The sequence below is a fragment of the Nanorana parkeri genome, unplaced genomic scaffold (assembly GCF_000935625.1).
Source record: "Nanorana parkeri isolate BGI_ZX_2015 unplaced genomic scaffold, ASM93562v1 scaffold438, whole genome shotgun sequence".
NCBI classification, from domain to species: Eukaryota; Metazoa; Chordata; class Amphibia; order Anura; family Dicroglossidae; genus Nanorana; species Nanorana parkeri.
In genome coordinates, this window is record NW_017306706.1 from 422,186 (window position 1) to 443,470 (window position 21,285).

Sequence of the window (21,285 nt, forward strand, 5' to 3'; positions counted from 1 at the left end):
AGATGATGGCAACAAGGAAGACCAGTTCTTAACAGCGATTTCCACTACAGAATGATATATTATTTGATGCTCAAGATATGCCCAACATGGTGGCTAGCTTTTTCTACATGGATAGTTATGGAAATGCCTCAAGTTAAGCGCTCCCCAAAATGGGAAGACAAGTGATGGCAGTGTGTGGCTCCAGTGGTTACAGGCCGGGAGAGAGACTGTACTTAGGAAGAGAGACAAAAAGGAGCACCACAACCTAGTGCATCATTGATGTTGTTGACTGATTCTGCAGAGTGAGGCAGCGGTGCTGGGCAGCAGTGTTCTGGCAGCGGTGTGTTGTGACAGCTTCAGTGCTGGAGCCGATTCCACACTGGAGGCAAAAGACAGGGGGAGTAGAGCTGGTATCTGAACCGACTGAACCGTGAGCTGTGGGGAAACTGTGGTGAGTGGGAAGGTGGCAGTATGAGTCCTGTTGTCACCAGCAGTTCAGAACAGTGTGAGGACAGGGATGTGTGTGGAGGGGAAGGAAGTGGTGGAGGAAAATTGGGGGACATATGTAGGGAGCAGAGGTTAATCTAATTGGCAACGCATTTTGAAGATCACACTTCCATTTTCCCCACTATGGGGATACAAGCCTTAGTTAGCAATGGCATGATAAATATTCATTCCATGTTCATGTTCTTCATAATATTAAGAAACTGACTTAAAATCATGATTTTGTATTGCTTTAGAAAAAATGTGACCTGTCCCTTTAAGAAAAAGTATCGGTAATTGGTATTGTAGAGTACTTGAAAAAAGTATCGGTACTCGTACTCGGTCTTAAAAAAGTGGTATCGGAGCATCCCTAATATTCTTAAACAGTAGAAGAATTTAAAACATGCCATTAATGACCTCTCTAGTTGCCTCTGCTGTGAAATAATGCATCCTCAAAGATCACAACAAAGACTCTGAAGTAAGCTTGCAGGTGATTTCTGATATCTTCAAGCAACTTCTGTGTTTTTACATTTGATGGCTGACAGGGTGCAAAGATTTTGTTCTCTGAATGGAATCAAATGGAATGGAAGGGAGTTGTAATTTCAGTGCCTCTGTTGTGAAGTTTGAGGATGAATTACTCCAAAATACCTAAAGCTAAAGATTTGAATAAGCACTTGTTATAAAGTGCTTTTAATGCTTGTTATAAAAAAATTGAAACACTTTAATGTTCATGGACTGGGCACAGTCCTACTTTAAGTATTAATACAGTATATGGATTTTGTTGTGTTGTTCTGCAAATACATAAATTGATCTAATATTTACCCTACTGGTGGGTCATAGGGGAAACAGACTAGGCAGATGAGCCAAAACTTTTCAAATCATGCATTCTATAATGCCACCAGGACATTACTGGTATGCTAAATATGCCCATAACCGTTTTCCATCTTGTACAACCTTTCTCGATCACCACCTCAGCTAATGTGTTCCATTATCATTATACAAAGATATATGATTTATTTTTCAGCACTGTAATTCATTTTAGTTTTATGTTTAAGTTGTGTCCACAAAGATTGCAAAAGCATACCTACAATGTAAGCTTAATATCCCGTCAGCTCATTCATACAGTTACTTTCAGTTCTATTACATTTTAATGCACAAGTTCCGTTCTTGAATTTAGAGTGAACATTATAGTATGTGTCAGTTTGATTATGTATCAAGTGTCAGTTTTTTTTCACTGGGATAAAACACAGTATTGCAGTATTGATTTTGCTTGAGACTTTCTCATAACGCAGGACAGAGGTGTGGAATAGTATTGGATATTAAATGTCTTTTTTCTAAAGTCTCCTCATCTATACAGCAAAAGGAGAAAACAGTGTTAGTTCCGGGAAGATGCTTAGTCAGAGAAATTAAAAACTGTGCAGTAATACAAATAAATATTTCATAATTTGTATTCTGTAATTTATTGAGGCAGTGACATGGCCATTCACATGACCCCATGGAAAGGGGTAATTTACATTAAATGGGAAGACAGTAGGTTGTAGCTACTGGGTGTTTTTATGCAAAGTATACTTTGCTCAGCACACCCTAACAACTATAATCTCAACAGCTCCTTTCCAATGGGTTTTGTAGTTAAGAGAAGAGACAAATCCAACACAGCAAGAATATAGTCTGCTTTATTATTATAATGCCATGCCTTTCTAATTAGTTTGGGACTTTTTGGGGACTGTCAGTCCAGTGTTTGACTTTGGCTTACTTAAAAAATGCAACACTAAAATGAATGTCATAAGCAGAATGTATGCTTGTGCTACTGTTTACCTGTCTAAAACATATACAAGGTGCCATTTTTCAGGGGTAGATTATTTTTCAGATTTTGTTTGTGTATTCATCATTTTGCATGTATAAAAGTTCATAAAACTTCGGTGTTATTTAAAGCTGTTAGATTGGTCTGACTGTAGTAAATTCATAATATACATGTGCAATAGTTAGCATTTACCGAAATAACAAAAATAAAAATTATTTTTAAACAATGGAAATATGTATGAAAACATTATACATTTTATTTAAATGAAAATGCTTGGCAGTTAAAAGTAAAGTCCAAGCAAAGTCTGAAATCATGACTTGTATGTTTGTTTAGTGACTTAACCCTTTCGCTGCCAAGGACGTATGGCATACGGACCTACAAAAGTGCTTCCAGCTGGCCAGGTCAGTATGCCATACGGACCTGGCATTTACAGTTCTACTATAAGCTGATGGTCGCTTTAGCGACCATCAGCTTATAGTATAACTGTTCAGCAGACTGTCCCCTTTAAATTAATAGCTGTCATCAGCGGCTCAGAAGCCGCTGATGACCGCTATTATAAAAAATACTGGGCTATTATAAAAAATGACTCCATGGATCCCCACTGCTTGTAGGGTCTGTGGCAGCGGGGATCCGTACAAAAATCACCGGCGGGGGGGTCGGGGGGGTCCCGGGAACGAGACATTAAAGTGAAATAAAAGTTACAAATATTTTAAAAAATTGCTGGGAGGTAGGTATTTTTGGCAGGAGAAACATGCAAAGTCTCTTCTGCCAAAAATAATTCTTCCCCTCTCCCTAGTGATTTTTTATTTTCTGTGTACAATGTATGGGCCTGATGCTGGTGATGATGTAATTCCTGTGAGCATGCAGGTGATCAGAAGCTACCCAATGGATGAAGAGGATGCCTTTTAAATAAGAACCCGGAAGTGGCAGCGGCAGGGGACCAAAGATAGATCCGACAGCACTGAAGGAAAGTAAACTGCTTTAAACCCACTCTGCATAATAGCCATGCAACTAGCACTTTTAGTAGGCGAGGCCAGCAATTGCAGGAAGCTAAAGTGTCTAGCTGTGACGAGTGACGCCAACACAAGTGAATTAATTTGCTTGTGTTTTTTCATCATCAGGTATGAAGCTGCCCATGCATGCTCTGATATGAAGTACTATCTAATGGATAAAATTGATGCGATCACAGAGCCATCTGTGCTGTAAATGGATACATGGATGTACAAAAACCAATTATGTAATTCCATCTCAGTTTATCTATGTGGCTTTAGTCAACCATGTGCAATTATCTTTCGATTATGGCATATATTACATTTTCACACGCTGTCCTACACACTGGGATCGTAATACTGTACATCTAACTCTATATTTATACATCCTCTTCAGAAATAATCCCTAATTTTTAGTTTGTCCATGTCATGAACCTGTAAGGTAATGATTAACAAATTATTAACCCTGTACTGGGATTTCTTACAAAATTGGGTCTGTTACTGAACATTCAAGGGTCATCCATGATCTTGCAGCTTTAGGTTCTTCAATGCCCTTTTTAGTTGCTGCTTCCCATATGATCAATTCAAGAACATAGGGGTCTATTCACAAAGCTGCCAAAGGATCTGGCCGAAGCTTCGGCCGATCCTTCGGCTAGCTTCGGCCCCAGGACCCCTTCGGTTCAGGAGAACCGAGGGGGTGCTGTACGGGCTATTCACAATAGCCCGTACAGCTCCCGATCATGGCCGAGCGGCTCAGTAAGTTTCTCTTCTTGGTGGCCGGGAGCGGGGAGCGCCCGGGAGATTTTTTACATTTTTTTATTTTTATTTTTTTACAGCAGCAGAGCCGCCGGACAATAGGAAACTATTGGGTGGAGCTAGCTGTCACTGCTAGCTCTGCACAATCGTTTTCTATTAACTTTTTTCTACTTTTTTCACTCTTTTTCTGTTCTGCTCGGTGCCTCTGAGGGACCGAGCAGAACAGCCGAGCCAAATGCCGCTCGGCGGCATTCGGCTATTCTCTCACTGCTGTTCGGGATCTTTCAGAATAGCCCGAACAGCAGTGTGAAGCCTGCCGGAGGTTCGGCTCAGCCGATCCAGATGTTGGATCGGCTGAGTCGAACTCCTTCTGCACTTCGGGTCAGCCGAACATGCTGAGCATGTTCGGCTGATCCGAAGCCACACGAAGCAAGCCGATGTACGGCTGATTTCAGCCGTACCAGCCTGAAGTGAATAGCCGAACAGTGTTCGGCTCACTTCACTTCTGATCGGTCATTCACTCGGCTGCCCTCGGCAGCTTTGTGAATAGACCCCATAGTTGCTGCTTTTAAACTTCAATTACTCTCTAGCAGCCATTACACAGGGTTTTACTTTACTAATGTACAATATGTCTAAAGACAATTTCACCAACACTCAAGCAGGATGGTTCTTGATGCGGAGTGTGGCTTTTTTAATATATATATATATATATATATATACACACACACACAGTGGTATCTCGGTGAACGAACAATTCGGTTTGCGACCAGGAAGCAGTTCATCAAGTTTTTACTCCCGTACGCAAACTCTGCCTCGGGTGACGAACACCACCACGGCCATCTTCCCTGCTCTGACACATGGTCGTGGCTTCCTGTACTTGAGATTGCGGTCGCAGACAGGACTGTGGACACTTACTGTGAAGCTTTTGTGTGTGTTTTGTAGCACAGTATTACTGTATTCAATCCAGCATGGCTCCCAAGAAAGTGCATAGCAAGCATGGTGGGAAAAAGTACAGAGCATTAATGAAGGTGACAAGCATGTGCAGAGCGTTATTGAAGGTGACAAGAATGTGCAGAGCAAGAATGGTGGTAAAAAGAAACTTGTGGTTAAATATTTTTTTTTTCATATGGTTCAGAGGTTCAGAACAAATTATGAATTCGGTTCGCGACCAGAATCGTGGAACCAATTAAGTTTGTGAACCGAGGTACCACTATATATATATATATATGTATATGTATATGTATATATATATATATGTACACTACAGAGGTGTATACATGTTCGTGGTGTGTTTATAAGGTTAGTAAATCAACCCCAGTATATCATTTGTATTTTTGATGGCTGGCGGGAAGTGTTTGCATTGTTTTGGTCATAGAATGCCCATTCTATGTGTTCCTTACTTTAAAAGACTGGTTATAAACTGATTAGAGTGGCTGCCATTTATGTTTTGATTTTCAAATGTTTGCTGAGCCTTTAGGAATTGCTTTTTATGGTATCTTAAACCAGAAGAATTAAAAGGTAGGAATTTATATTTGGAATTAAAAGAACGAAAACACATATTAGCTAATTGTGGCTTTATTTATTAGTCATAACAGAAACAATGTCTATCTGCATTTCTAACAGCATCAACAAGTCTATAAGAATTGGTATAACACAAACATCTTAATAAAAAAAAACCAACTTGTTTTTGCATGTTGTAATGAATGCTCTTATATGTGAAATGGTTGCAAATGCCTTTGTCACCTTGTTTTAGTAAGTGTATCTGTATAAAATATTTATATCACTGCTTCGATTTTTGTTTCATAGGTGGGTTTAATGTTTTCATATTTATTTTCTTATGCCTTATAACATTATTTTCCTAAAAGTTAGTACTTTTGTGTTTTCAAAAGCTTAGATGACTTACTGAAATGTGGAGTAACATTTGCAGCTGATATGGTGGTTGTAGACAAAGAGAGCACAATGAGTGCTGAAGAAGACTACATGGCAGATGCAAAGACAATAGTTAATGTACAAACACTTTTCAGGTGGGTTTCTGTTATTATTTTTCTGGCACAAAGCATGGTAAATTCATTTACAAATAAAACAAAGTGTATTATTTTAAATGTTGTGTATATATGCAAATGTGTGTGTATTTCTGCACTGCAACAAAAATAATGAAACAATGGTAAAAAACATTTTTTTACAAAATTACATTTTATGAAAATACATTTTATGAAAAAACGTTATATTTATTTTCTTTTTTAAAATTGCAGATTTGCCGGGGCTGATATTATTTGCAAATCAAAGTACAGTTCTTTGATTTACACATAAACACTACTTATAAATGAAGTCTGCAACCTGTTTGTTGCCTTCATTCACACAGGAGGCACTGTCAGGTGTCCTGAGCCAAAGGGCATGACCCAGTTGAAATTAAAAAGAAAGCTTGCAATAAATATTTAAAACTGGCTAGCAGTCTTATCTTTAAGCACTAGAGTCCCAGGCATTATTTGCATGGAGTTTCCATGCTCTCCGCATGCTATCTTAGGTTCTTCAGGTTTTCTCCCACAATCCAAAAACATATTTTATGGATGTTTGGGTTTCTTCAAGAATGTGCCAATAGTAGGTATGTGGATGTATGACTGCAATCTGATTGTATATTAGATTGTAAGCTCCAGATCAGAAAATCATGTTGGACTGCTTAAACTACAATGCATGTTTCTCTTCATCAGGTCTTAAACAGTTGAATAAAGTAAATTATTCCAATTTTAAATAAACAATTCTTTAAATATCTGGTATATTATAAATGACTTATGTAATAGTGATGTTCTGTCCTGTTATTATAAATATCTATATTTAATTGCATGTTGTTATGTCACCATGGCAGGGACAATACAACACTGAAATTATTGGATTCTTCTCTGCTGCCAATATGCATCTCCTTCTAAAAACTTTTAATTTACTTTTGTGTTACAGATTGCAGAAATGTAGTAACTCCTACACAAGTTATTCTCTTTACTGTCAATCATTTTATTGGTTCCCCACTCAATAACCTGTTTTTCTTTACTACATTACAACAGTAATAATACAGACAGATACTGTTAGCATCGACAGAATGTTTATTATCACATAAAGTCTGCAGCTCACTGCGCCAACTATCCTGAAATATGGAAGAACAAAACACAGATTATATTACTGCAATGTTTCGTTTAATTATCTTTCTTCAAATTAGATTCATAACTTTCTAAACATTTCCATATTATGTATCCACATTTATAACACAGTCCCTAAATAGACTCCAGTACTACTAGACAAAGGAAAATGGCTAAGGGATCAGAATGTAAGAATAAATAAGAAAAGGAATTAAAATTACAGACACAAAGATTTAATTTTGTGAAAAGCAGGTTCTGTCCTACAAATCTAGAAATAAAAAGCTGGCAACACTAAATATATACTAAATATATTGTTTTGTTTATCTTCTTTTCCATCCTATTCTGGCTGTCAAAAGGCAGGTATATTTTTATGTTGTAATGTGGATGTTGGCTTTAATAAGGCAATCAGGGTAGCAGTAGCCATGGGAGGGTAAGCGCTACTGAAGCTCTTCTATACATTTCCACCAATCTTGAAAAATCTAAACACTGATTCTAAAATATAAAATCCTTCCTACATTAAATAGGTGAATCTACCTTTTTCAAGCAGGGTTCCATGGAATCCTAAAGGTCCCCCAGAGGTTGCTTAAGGTTTTTTAAGTAGCAAATAGTTGCTCATTGATTTCCCACCAGACCATAACTGTATAGTTCTGACATCAATGTCACTCAGCAGAGCCATGCCATAATATCAGTTGAGCCTTTCCTGTTATCTCAGGAAGAAAATCACTGGCATGAATTATCTTTTTAGCTATCTGTAATGCATTATTCCCACTGACCATCAATGTAAGAGACATTCTTCCCTTTAACCCCCAATGTAATTAGGCATTTCCCCACTGACCAGCAATGTAGGGGGATCCTTCTTCCATAAACCAACAATGTATGGCAAACCTTAAAGTGACCATCAATCTAAGTAGGCACTTTTCTATTGACCAACAATGTAAATGGACATCTCTCCACTTACAATACATGTAAGAGGGCAATAGACTGACTTCCAATGTATAAGGCATTACTCCATTGACCATCAATATCAAGGAACTTTAACATTTCAGTGTCCTCTTTTCGGCTCATTATTACATTATTAAGATATGTTTGATTACTGAAAATGATTTTGTTCTAAAAATAGGAAGGGGTCTAAAAAAATCCTCTGTCAAATACACAAGGTATGCCATAGTCCAATCTTATATCTACAACTAAGTGTGCATGGCAAGCTATATTCTAGCATAGATTCCCTAAGATATGATCATTATTTCACAAGTTTTTCCATGGTAAAAAGGTTGAAAAAGGCTGATGTAGATGAACATCCATCTATACATTACCTCTTAGAAATAGAAGTCATTTTATTTATTAGCTTTGGCAATGTATATTTGATCATAGTCACCTTTTATAGTTTGTTTTGCTCCCCAGCCCCCTAGTATAGGTTATATTTTTGCAGACAGTTACTCACACTGCAATTCAGTTGTATCATCTACCAAATTAAGTTTGAGTAATAAACTGAGAATGAACATGTAAAAACATTTTCAAAACAGGCAATTGCTTTTGATAAGGACAACTTTACAATCTGCTTAGATTTAATAAAATGTTCCATTGTATTCAATCTGTTACATTGTATTAATTTTTTTACAATTATATCAAATATTATGTATACCCATGTACAGTTAGATTTCTGTCTAGACTTGAGCCCAACTCTGGGATCTGCGCTCTTCTCCTTTAAATGTCCTCACTGAGGTCCCTAACAGTAGTATTTTTATATTTTTTTTATTTCTTTTTACATATCTTTTACTGAAGGATTTTCACTTGACATACTAGTTCAAATGGAGGTAGAAACGATGCACTGGATTCAGGCCATAGCAAACACAGAGTTTTAATCAAGGACCAAAGTTACCCAAGTTCGGCAGCTCTCCACAAGGCGGTGAGTGTAGAGGTCACCTGGCATGATAAATCAACAGGTGATCAAATCAGAAAAGAGTGCCATCAAATGTCTCAGGAGTCCAAAAATTTATTTTAATAATCCACATATATTACAAAGTCATTAAAAATCAGCCAATGCCTTTAATGGTCAAACACCCCACCTCAGGGTCCTCTTTCTCCTCAGTCTTTTCCTGGGGTGGGTGGCCCTCGATGATGCAGAGATTGGTGTTAATGTGATAACAAAAGCACCATACTATGTATCAATATGCTATCACAGTCTTTTCTTTGCTGGCAGTCATTTGACTCAAAAGACTGAGGACCACTTCCGGTAAAAAAGACTGAGCAGGACAGCTTCAGATTAACAGTGAGCATTTCAGACTTTTTTTTTTTAAATAACACCTGGGGGGAAGAAAAAAAAATCCTGAAGTTGTCCTCAAGTAATAAAATATGTGGTCAGCCTAGTAACATGTGTGGCCAGCTGAACATGTGTGGTCAATAGCGTCATATAAACAAACTTAGGGTTATAATTGCAGCCGTGAGTTGGTTTACTTTTCAAGAGCAGGCTATTAGCTATATTTGAGCCCTCAGTTCCTGGCTTGAAGAGCCAGGTTAAAAAGGTGGTTCCAGGACATTGTGTCTTCAGTAAGAGTTGCCTAAGTAAATGATGTCACATATGGGGCTTATCATCCCCCTTGTGATCGCAGCACAGTGAAAAATAAAAAATATAGAATTAAAACATTTTTTAAAGCCCGTACATGCACATACTAATACACACATATGGGGCACACTTAGGTACATACATGATTATGCAACACATGTTGGGTATCTTGGGTATGCAGAAATGAAAGAAACAATTCTTAGACCATCATTTAAGCTTATTTTAAAGTTGATGATATTTTTGTAGTTTGTTGAAGTGATAAGGGCACATGCAGTGTTGAGTCTTGACACATCTGCTATCTATATACTTGACTTTGTTTCATCTTTTATGTCTTACAGAAAATATGGAGTTTTGTTTGTGTTTGTGTGCACTCAATTTGATTTAAATTCATTTTTTACTGAAAATATAGATATGATAAATAATTGTGCTAAATATTGTGCAACATAAAACATTGCAACTCCCAAGTTTGTGTTCTATGGGTCTTCTACTTTTAGAAAACATATGATGTTTTGGGGATTTTAAGCACAATTTTCATGTAAAAAGTGTGCATTTTAGCATGTATGCGAAAAAACAGATTAATAGTAAAAGCGATGTGGGCTACCACTAGTGACCTACTTCTGAAAATGCTAGTTGGCTGGTTGCAGTGCTGATGCTTTGGCTTCTATACTTTCTTATTTCTGAACCAGAACAAGAGGATCATCATAGTAGGCAACTGCCATTTTTAGAAGTAAGACAGAAATAACAGCCTGTATGACAGAAAACCCTTACAAAATAGCGCAAGGACCAAAGTGTAAAGCGTAAAACTCACCAGCCATAGTAGCAAGTCAAAATTTAGCTTTTACAGGTGTGGTGGCAGTAAAGGAAAATCTGATCAGTTGCTATGAATTGTTGCACTCATTTCATTTTCCACAACTTTTAAACATGGGCTATATACTGAAATATCACCTACATAGATGTCTTGGCCTGTTACCATATAGGCAATGTCATGGAAGTCTAAAGTATAAAAATTGTGATGCAATGCATACATTGTGGTGTATTGGTTAATATATCTATTACTGAGCACCGTCCAGAGATGAGCAACCAAACTGATGGAATGTATGAGGGATATAGCATATGAGGTGAGATTGCAGGAACCTAATAATTACAACTTTGAGGAAAGAGGGGCATGATTAAAATTTTTAAATACAGTACATTAGGGTGTAAATAAGATTCAGAAGGGCAGTTTTTTCAGTATGGAGCTGGGATCAAGAACACTGAAGCATAACCTCAAATTAGCACGACGATAGTTCAAAACTAACTTTAGAAAGTAATATTTTACTTAACGGAGAACTATGGGGTTAGGGCTTTTCCCCATAGTTCTCCTTAGGGTAATGGGAGGACACAAACTAGCGTCCTCCCGTCACCCTAAGCTCAGTATACCGCGAGCTACAGCTGAAGCGGATCCCGACAATTATGTCTGGATCCGCCCAGCTGCGTGAGTGACAGCTGGCTCTGCCTATCTAGAGACAGAGCCAGCTGTTCCCGCCCCCACCCAGTCCATTCCGCCAGTCAGCGCTGGAGGATCGGAGCAGGGAGTCAAGCCCCTCCCCTGTCACGGCAGAGAGCCGTGACAGGATCGAGAAGTGAGCGAACGCCGGTATGTGTTCGCTCACTTCCCGATCTACTGAGCCGACCTGTGACAGTCTCATTGTCACAGGTCGGCTAGAACTATGAGGTGAAAGAAAAGCACTCACCTCATAGTTCTCTTTTAAAGAGTACTTGATGCTTGGAAAAGACATCCAGCACAGGTAGTGATTCAATCTACAATAAGCGAGTTTAAACATGCTTAAGATAAAGGTCAAAGGTCTTTGATCACACAAAAAGATGAAAAAATAAATAATTAAACCCAAATGTTAAAAAAGGGGAAGACTTGGTGGACAATGTCTTTTTCTGGCATTGCTCTTTTTTATTTCTATGTAAGCTATACTCATAAAAAGAGACATGTCCCAGCTTTTGCAAGACAGCAGAGAAAAATATACCTAAAGATAAAAAAGATATGGTGTAAACATATTTTGAGACATCATTAGTACATTTTTCTGAAGACATACTAGAATATAGTGCCTTGTAAATTCAGTTGCCTGGCAATTAAATATCTTCTTAATAAGTGAGATGGATATGAAACAGTACATGATTGATGTTGAATGTGCTTGTTCATTTCTAGCTTCTTCTAGGCAGAAAAAGGCATTAAACGCTATTAGAACATTGTTTTCTTGAAATTTCAGATGAGAAAAGGATATTTCATTGTCAGATAAACCTGCGTCAAACAGCAAATATTGTTCAAAAAGTGTTTCATCCTAACTGTCCTCAGTGCGGTGAATAGGAGTCCCTGTGCACAATACTTCACTATGTAGCTTTTAAACATCAAATATTTCATCTTGCAAAAAAAAGGGCAATTTTTGAAATGTTTAGTCATTTGCTAAGTCTGCCATCTGTTACTTCAAAATAAAGTTTTATGTGTCCTATGTAGTATAAAATCAATTGTTTATATGGTTTATGCAGTGGACACATTTACCCTTGGAGAGGACAAAATAAATAGAACAACTATGGATTTTTTTACTGTACAATGCTAGTTTAATAGCCACATCAGCACTAATGGATATAACAATGCAACCCATGTATCATAAAAGTGGATAGTACGTACCATCCAAGAATGGACATTGTTATAACAATATCAATACTGTTTAATAAAATGACTCACACATCTGAAGAGTGGTCTGTTCCATCAACTCCTCTGCATCAGCGTGCAATGCTTAGACGTCCTGTGTCACAATGCTTACCCCTGCCATCATTTGGATGATACTTACAGTACCTCAGTAGTGTAGTCATGTTGTGGATGCACACCTGGCTTCAATCAGTAGTGCTTAAATTAAGTTTAGAACTTTCAGACAGTGCCTGATCAAAGGTACATGTTTACTACTTGTTTTATTGCTGTTAGGGTGACACCCCTTGGCAGGTGACCTGGGTTTATCCAAGGATTGGAGCCTAAACACCAGCCAGTTTTCACCAGAGCTCCTAATGGTTGAGATGGGTTTTGCTGCTTGCTTGTACCAGGTCATGGTCCTTAGATTTGCCCTGCCATGGGATGGCTGGGGATAGAAGGGCTACAATGTGGAAACAGTAGACCAGAGGGGGGGGGGTCAGAATCAAGCAGGGGCCCAGGCAGGTGAATAGCAGAGAGTGGTCAGGCAGTCCAGGTCAGCAAAACAGGAACAAACTTCAGTATTATAGCTCTTCACACCAAAGGATAGCAGGTTTGAAGACACATCACCCTCCCCGATCTAAGCTGCTGCATAAATCCCCCTCTGGATTAGAGGAAACATGTCTAGCATTGTTTCAGAGTGTTCTGAAAGTTTTGGCATAGATTCTGTTACTACTATTATACATACTGGCCAGGATTCTAGGAGTGAAATTAAAAGTACTTGCAAGTACCATTAGAGGTACTATTAGAGGATTCTATTCATAAATCAGAGGAAAAGGGACCCTACACTAAGAAAAAGAGGGGGAACATCTCAAATGTGTAGAAATAAAGAGAGAGAGAGAGAGAGAGAAAAAAAAATATGGATATTTCATCCCTCCCAATTCTTTTAGAAATCTCCTGGTTCCAGGATCCCAACTATAAGCCACCTTTTTCCTGGTAAAAGTACTTGTTTCCTGGAACCACTCAGCCCCTCAGGCTGAGAGTCATGGGTGACTATGATGCCACCTTATACCATGGTATTGCCACGCAATGCCACTAATATATAGATAATGTGGGTGAGTCAAAAATTATATGCATTCTGGCTGTAGAATTTATTTTAATCAACTTTTACAAAAGGCATATACATAATTTTATGACATCATCTCTTTGCTTTTCAATCACTTTATCCATCTGTCAACAAGCTTTCATATTCCCTCTTTAACTGCCTCCGGGCCGACCGTAGTAGAAAAACGGCCGACCCGGAGCTCTCTAGATCTAAGTGGGCGTCTTTAAAAACAGGCAGCGATGCCTGATACCATACAAGCGATCCGCCGGCTTTAGAGTCGGCGGATCGCGTGTATGGGGTGCCGAAAGGCTGAGCTGCGACCCACAAATGCACCAATGTCTTACTACTTCATCAGAGGTGAATCTTCATCCTCGTAGGGCTGCTTTCAGGGGACCAAACAGAGTTTTTCATTTAGACCAGGGGGAACGGTGGCATTCAATAAGTGAATCCATCTTGCGTCCCTTTGCAGAACAATTCTATGAAAATCCCCACCTCTCTGATCCTTATGAACATGTTCCTGTTTAGATGTTTCTGATGATGTTTAGATATCATTGATCTATCAGAAATTGAAATATCAACAGATAAAATATCAGTCCTAAAATTAGGTCTCAATTTCTGTCCCACCCACAATTCTGATAAATTTGAAGTTATAAGGACTTGCACCTATTTGCCCAGAAATAACCATTTAACAACATTTATCACAAGGATCAGACAGGTTAGAGACAGGAAAGGGCTCCAGAACACTGAAAATATACAATATGCAGGACTTCTGCCTACTAAAAGCCTTAACAGAGGCAGCTCTTTAATTAAGCAAATTAGGCAGTCGCCTTAAGCCTCGCGCTCCCAAGGGCCTCGTGGCCGCCTAGTTTGCCCTGTCAGAACGGCAGCCAGGTAGCGTTGTGAGCTCTCATCCCCGTAGCTGTCAAACTGAGACTCTCAGTTTGACAGTGATAGGGCTGAGAGCTCATCCGTTACCTCGATCGTTGGTGCGGACCATCGGCTCGGTCTTCTGCACGGAGCTCCGCCCACTAGCCAATGAGAAGAGACCTCACCCCTCCCATCCACCACACGAGGATCTCTGGCTGGGAGGGCGGAGTTTAACTGCAGAAGCTGATGGAGACGCCCACAAGACACGGCCAGCACCGTACTGGAGTGGCAGCCTGGAGAGCCTTGTGGAAAGCAGGTGAGAGCCCTGTGGAGAGCCCTGGTTTAACCAGGGCTCTTTGGCATCTCACCCTGATGAGACCCCACAGAACCCTGCTTCCCTGGTGAGGACCCCTCAGAGCCCTGGTGAGACCCCACAGAACCCTGCTTCCCTGGTGAGGACCCCTCAGAGCCCTGGTGAGACCCCACAGATCCCTGGTCTGTGGGGTCTCACCAGGGCCCTGAAGGGGTCTAACCAGGCTGGTGAGACCCCACAGAGCACCGGTAAGACCCTATGGAGCCCTGGTGCTGTTGAGACCCTATCTCACCCGGGTGAGACCCCACAGAGCCCTGGTTTACCCAGGGCTCTGTGGGGTCTCATCAGGGCACTAAAGGGGTCTCATCATGGCACTAAATGGGTCTCACCAGAGCTCTGCGGGACTAACAAGGCTGGTTAGACCCCACAGAGCCCTGATGAGACCCCACAGAACCCTGCTACCCTGGTGAGACCCCACAGAACAAGCCCTGGCGAGACCCCACAAAGCCCTAGTGAGACCCCACAGAGCCCTGATTAAATCAGGGCTTTGTAGGGTCTCCCACGGCTCTGTGGGGTTTCACCAAGACTGGTGAGACCCACAGAGCCCTGCTGAGACCCCCACAGAGCCCAAGTTCAACCAGGGCTCTTTGGGGTCTCACCAGGGCACTGAGGGGTCTAACCAGACTGGTGAAACCGCACAGAGCCCTGGTAAAACCCTACAGAGCCCTAATTTATTCAGGGCTCTGTGGGGTCTCACCTGGTTAAACCCCACAGAGCCCTGGTAAGACCCCACAGGCCTGAGTGGGGCCTCATGTTTAGTTTTCGCCTAAGGCCTCGCAAACTCTAGAGCCGCCTCTGAGCCTTAATACAACCACTGGAGGAAAATTCAAATATCGGAGGGAAGAATCTCCATCTGAATACACTAGGGTATCAGAGGAAATGCAGATGAGGTTTAAAAACAAATAGCAAAAATTCCTATCTTTGAACATAAATTCCAATGTGTGGACATTTCTACATTTGTTAATAAATAGAGGTGCACCGAAAGGAAAATTTCAAAACTGAAACAAAGAAAAATGTCAGGCCGAAACCGAATTTTTTTACTTTAAGGTAAAAAAACGGCCGGCCCGGAGCTCTCTAGATCTGAGCGGGCGTCTTTAGACATTCGCTCAGACATGCCACCTTGCGCGCGCCGCTCGCTGCGCGCGAGGGGTAAATGGACGAAATTTTAAAACAGGCAGCGATGCCTGATACCATACAAGCGATCTGCCGGCTGCAGAGCCGGCGGATCGCGTGTATGGGGTGCCGATCGGTACCCCCCTCCGCGCCCCCCGCCGTTGTTCCGCTGATCCCGGGATCAGCATGTCGCCTGTGTCATAGGGGATCAGAAGGAGCTCATTACACGAGCTCCCTCCGGTCCCCTCTCCTCTGCAAGAATGCGGAAGTGTTGTATAATACATCACTTCCGCATTCTTGTGTCACTCTCCAGCTTCAGAAGCTGGAAAGAAGCTGATGGAGCAGATCTGTGCTTCATCAGCTTCTTTTGGGGGGTCCTAGGTGACATTAGGGGTCTTGGAGACCCCTGATGTCTCCATAAAGAGGACCTGTCACATATTTTGCTATCACATAGGGGGTTTTTATTAGCCCCCGTATGTGATAGCAATAAAGTTTAGTGAAAAAAATGTAAGTCCCCCCCATATGTAAAGTTCCACATAAAAAATAATAATTAAAAAAATGTTTAAAGTCCCCACCCATACATAAACGCATGCAAACATGCGTTGGGGGCGCATACGTGCAAAAAAGACTATTGCGCCCATTACACCGCACATGTTACATATGGCTGTGAACGTCGGAGTGAGAGCAATAAGTCTAGGGCCATCAATCACTGATAAAACTAAACTGATGAGCGGTAAAAGCTTTTAAAGTGTCGCCTATGGCCAATTTGGGGTCTGCGATTTCGCGGGTGCGCGCAATTTTAAAGCTTGACATGTTTGGTGTCTATTTACCCGACGTGACCCCGTCTTTTATATTTTACAAAAAAAGTGGGTAATATTAGTTGTTTTATAACATAATGTAAAAAAAATTCAAAATGTTCTGTAATTTTTCCTAATTATAGTAAAAAATAAAAACCCCAGTGGTGTTTACATACCACCAAAAGAAAGCTCTATCTGTCCCCAAAACATTGTATAAAATTAATTTCAGTACAGCGTTGCATGACGGAATAAACGTCAGTCAAAGTACCGCAGCGCTGAATACTGAAAAATGGCCTGGCCAGGAAGGGAGTCTAAACACCTGGTCTGGAAGTGGTTAAAATAGAAAGACAGATTAAAGACACAGAGCCCTCAATCTTTTTTTCTGCAGCCCCTGTTATAAATGAACAGGAATCCTCTATACAGAGTGTTCCTGTTCATTCATATCTTGAGGACATAGTATATTTACTATATCCACAATCATGAATAAACAGGAGGTTATGGAGATCACTTCAGGAGATCGCTTCCCATTCATTCATAATTGAGGATATAGTAAACATACTCTGTCCTCAATTATTTACAAACACTCAGTGATCACTGATCACGGAGTGTTTGCACTCACTCTCCTGCCTGACATGCTGTCACAGGAGGCTGAGTGAGTGGACCTCAGCCTCCTGTGACAGCACTGCAAGCTATCTCCGCCCACACTGCTCTCCCAATCTGTGGCAGGAGCCCGAGTGGGGTGGGGAGGAGAGACGCTGGCCACTCACAGCGCTCTCCTCCCGCAGCGCTCAGACGTCTGTGGCAGTTTCTCTCCTCCCCGCTGGCACACAGAGCAGCGCCCAGTGGGGAGGACAGAAAGAATAGATGTACCACTATTTCGGCCAGAAAATTGAACTTTCTGCATTTTGCCAAAAGTGCCATTTTCGGCTGATATGTTTTGGCTGTCGATATATCAGAGCATCCCTAGTAATAAAAGAAATCAAGGAAATGTCCATGGATACAAAACAAAATTCCAACTAAATTAGACAACATGTTAATGCCCTTAAAAATTACAATCAAACCCCCAAATATTATCATACAACCCTGTGAAAAGGGAGGACATGTAGTAATTATGCAAAACAAACAGTATGAAGATATGTGTCTGAACTTTCTTTCAAATACTGAATGGTACATACGGGTCTCTCCCTATTTAAAAAACATGATTGAAAAGGAAGTTAGACAAATTCTTCCGGGGATTGAATGCAGACCTGATTGATGCAGACCTGATTGATAAAGACAATTATTGTCTATTGCATCTCCCCTGATTTCCTTTCTTTAAATACCTGCTATACCTGACATTAACAGGGTTATTCACACAGCTGCCAAAGGCAGCTGTGTGAATAACCAAGCTGAAGCGAACTGGCTGATTTCAGCCGTACATCGGCAAAAATCAGCCGTACATTGTCTGCCTTCGGTCAGCCAAACATGCTCTGCGTGTTTAGCTGAGCCAATGTGTAGAAGGAGTTTGACTCAGCCGATCGCCCCTATTCTCATAGGGGCCAAACAGCAGTGAGTGAATGGCCAAATGCCTCCGAGCTCAGCTATTCTGCTCGCTACCTCAGAGGAAGATGATGATAAAAAAAATGTAAGCAAAAAAAAAAAAAGTGTGGGGTCCCCCTCCCAAACAATACCAGACCCTTTAGGTTTGGTAGGAATTAAAAATTTACAAAAAAAAACCCAACCCACCACCGACCCGTCTGACAGATGCCGGCAATACATAAACAGTTGGGCGGAGTTAGCGATGACATCACGGCTGGCTCCACCCAGCTGTTATGTAATGACAGCCCAGTGTTCTCAAGGACGCTGGGCTGTCATTGAAGGACAACTGGGCGAAGCCGGCCATGACATTACGGCTGGCTCCGCCCAGTTTTTTGCGCCTTCGTCTCACCGTTTAGGCATGTAATAGTTGACTGAATTACCCGATGCACAAAATAAGATCTCTGTGAATACAACTTCATAATTGCTGTTAGTCTATATACTGCTATAAGGTTCCTCTATCAGAGGGCATGGTCTACAACTATGACCATTGTTTGTTATCATTATACCTATTGTAGATAGTGGTTTGTCAATTAATCTTGCACTGATTATATTTATGAATGCCAAATAACATCAGCTTTACTGTATTGTAATCTTTGAAAATCTTAATTAAAAAAAGTAGCTTTGAAGAAGAAAAAAAAAAGAAATTTGTTCTGCGATCACATTACTGCAATCACCTCTTTCCTGTTTTTCTTCTGGAGGGTGGGGGGGAGTGGCTATAATAAGTGCATTGACAGCAATACTCCAGACAGAAGCTATTTTCAATCAAGTATTACAGGGTCAGGAGGTATGCCCCGAAAACAGGACCACAACCACACCTTGCACTCGCACGCCATCCTGTAGATCCAGATGAAAGGTGTGAAGACACAAACTTAACACACTACCATGGATTTGCATCTGTGGTTAGCGTGGTTAGATCTGAACAGGAAGCCTTGTAGCATTGAGGAGGCTGGCGGGATTTCCAGGTATTTATTCTACAGTAACATTTATGAATATTTTAACATACATTTTAACTTGCCTTTTCAACCTATTTTGCAATAAGTCAACTTTACTGTGTTGTGACACAGTGGAGTGACTGTCAACAACAGGTTAAATGCCTCACTACATGAGATTTAGATCATTCATGTAGTTTATTCTGGCCATATACATCACAATCATCTTCCAATTGTGTTGTATTTTTTAATTTGCAATCATTCCATCTATACCTAAATTACTGTCAAATACATGTTTTGCATTTTTTTTAATTAACCTCCCCCCCCCCCTTTTTAAATTAGTTTATAAAAAAAATAGATGATCCTACAGATAATCAGAGAAAGGCTGTTTTAAAAAAAACTATTTTAAGGCTATTCTTAAAAAGGCCATTTTAAACGAGATCATACAAGCACATCACACATGTTTCATTTTGATCAGACTAAGCAAGACATATTCCTCCCCATCTGATAAATATGCTATTTGCTTCTGTCAGAAATTCAGTTTTTATCTGATATAAAATACTACCACATGTGTTGCAGCCATGAAGCTGGATTACAATAGGAAATCATTTTATTGGCTTGTAATATATATGAACACTGAAAGACAGCAAAAGACAAAATTGACATTTAGCTGACCCCATTATTCTTATTTTAAACTTTGACTTCTATCTGAATATTGTAACATAATCCATACTGGACAGCAGAAGTCAAACTGCTGTCAGAATAAGAGAAGCAGAGGTCACGTAAGTTTTGCAAACATCAAGTACACGGTCTCTTTACTCCTAACAGAAGCAATAATTCTGGTTTCAGTATGCCACCACTGAGGATTTTCACACCTTATTATGCCAGAGTGTGAAAGGTTTGAAGAGATGAAAGGCACTGAATTGAAAATCCAGTGGGAATGAACATTTGATTTTAAAGCAGAAATCAAGCAAAAGCCATCCTGTGTCTAGTTATTAAAGTGCCTTTGAAAATGCAGAGGAGAGGCTGTGCTTGAATGTAGAAGTTAACTTTCATGCGAATAACAGCGATCTGATTAGGCAAAAATGAGATACAGCACTTGTTTGATGTTAAATAGCAGTTGATAAATTAAGATTAAAGAGCATAGGTGTCACTGTATCTATAATATATTTCAATTTTTTTCTTTGCCCTACTCTTTCCAGAGGGACGTTAGAAACTAGTGCTCATTTACTAGGTGCAGAATATAATAGAGTAAAAAAAGTAACTGGGAGCAATTACATCTATTTGACGTAGTTACATCTGACAGTGAAATTACCCTGGGAGCAATCTGTACAATCATAACAGGGCCCATAAGTTTGGAGAAATCCCAAGCTGACAATTATTGCACAAAAGGTAGGGGGCTGTGGCCTTCTCGCATTTTCCTGAGCTTGGTGCAGACGTAAGATGACTTATATTGTGATAGAGGCTTACTGAAAGTCCCCCCACCCAAAAGCATGACTGATATTCTAGCAAGTCTAGTCTCTACTGTCTATATACACCAATCAACCATAACATTATGATCATTGAAATGTGAAGTGAATAACATTAAAAGTGAACTATGGGGTGAATAAACTACACTCATCCCCATAATTAGAGCCAACGTGTGACATTGAAACTGTGAACCAAGTCAAATAGATCTTGACAGTATTGTCAGGATCCATCCTGGCTGAGGTGCTCTCAGTATATATCGGGCAATAACCTGCTATATATTGAGTTTTGGGTCACGAGAGGTGGTTAGTATATGTCCTCTCATGACCCTAAAGAGGAATATGGGGAAAAAAGGTTACCCCGTAGTTCTCCTTTACTTATCTTACTTAGGCACCTGAAAGGGGGTGGGATATATTAGGAAGCAAGTGAACATTTTGTTTTAAAGTTGATGTGTTGTAAGCAAATTGCTGAAAAGAATAATGCTGGTTCAAATAGAAAGGTGCCTGTACACACAGTGCATCACAGTTTGTTGCGTATTGGGCTGCATAGACACAGACCGGTCTGGGTGCCCATGCTGACCTGTATCCATTGCCAAACAGACCTGCAATGGGCATGCGAGCATCAGAACTCGTCCACGGAGCATTGGAAGAAGCCCCAGGCATTTTTTTTTTCATTATGGT

The 21,285-nt window shown here is 40.3% G+C and overlaps 1 protein-coding gene across 1 annotated transcript in view; it reads left to right on the forward strand.

The window, feature by feature from the left end:
• Positions 1 to 21,285, forward strand: part of LOC108790014 (potassium channel subfamily T member 2-like) — a 424,109-nt gene that overhangs the window by 302,991 nt on the left and 99,833 nt on the right. Inside the window, exon 21 of the mRNA XM_018560180.1 lies at positions 5,898 to 6,032. Coding sequence (XP_018415682.1) covers positions 5,898 to 6,032 — 135 coding nt within the window. The remainder of the gene's footprint in view (positions 1 to 5,897; positions 6,033 to 21,285) is intronic.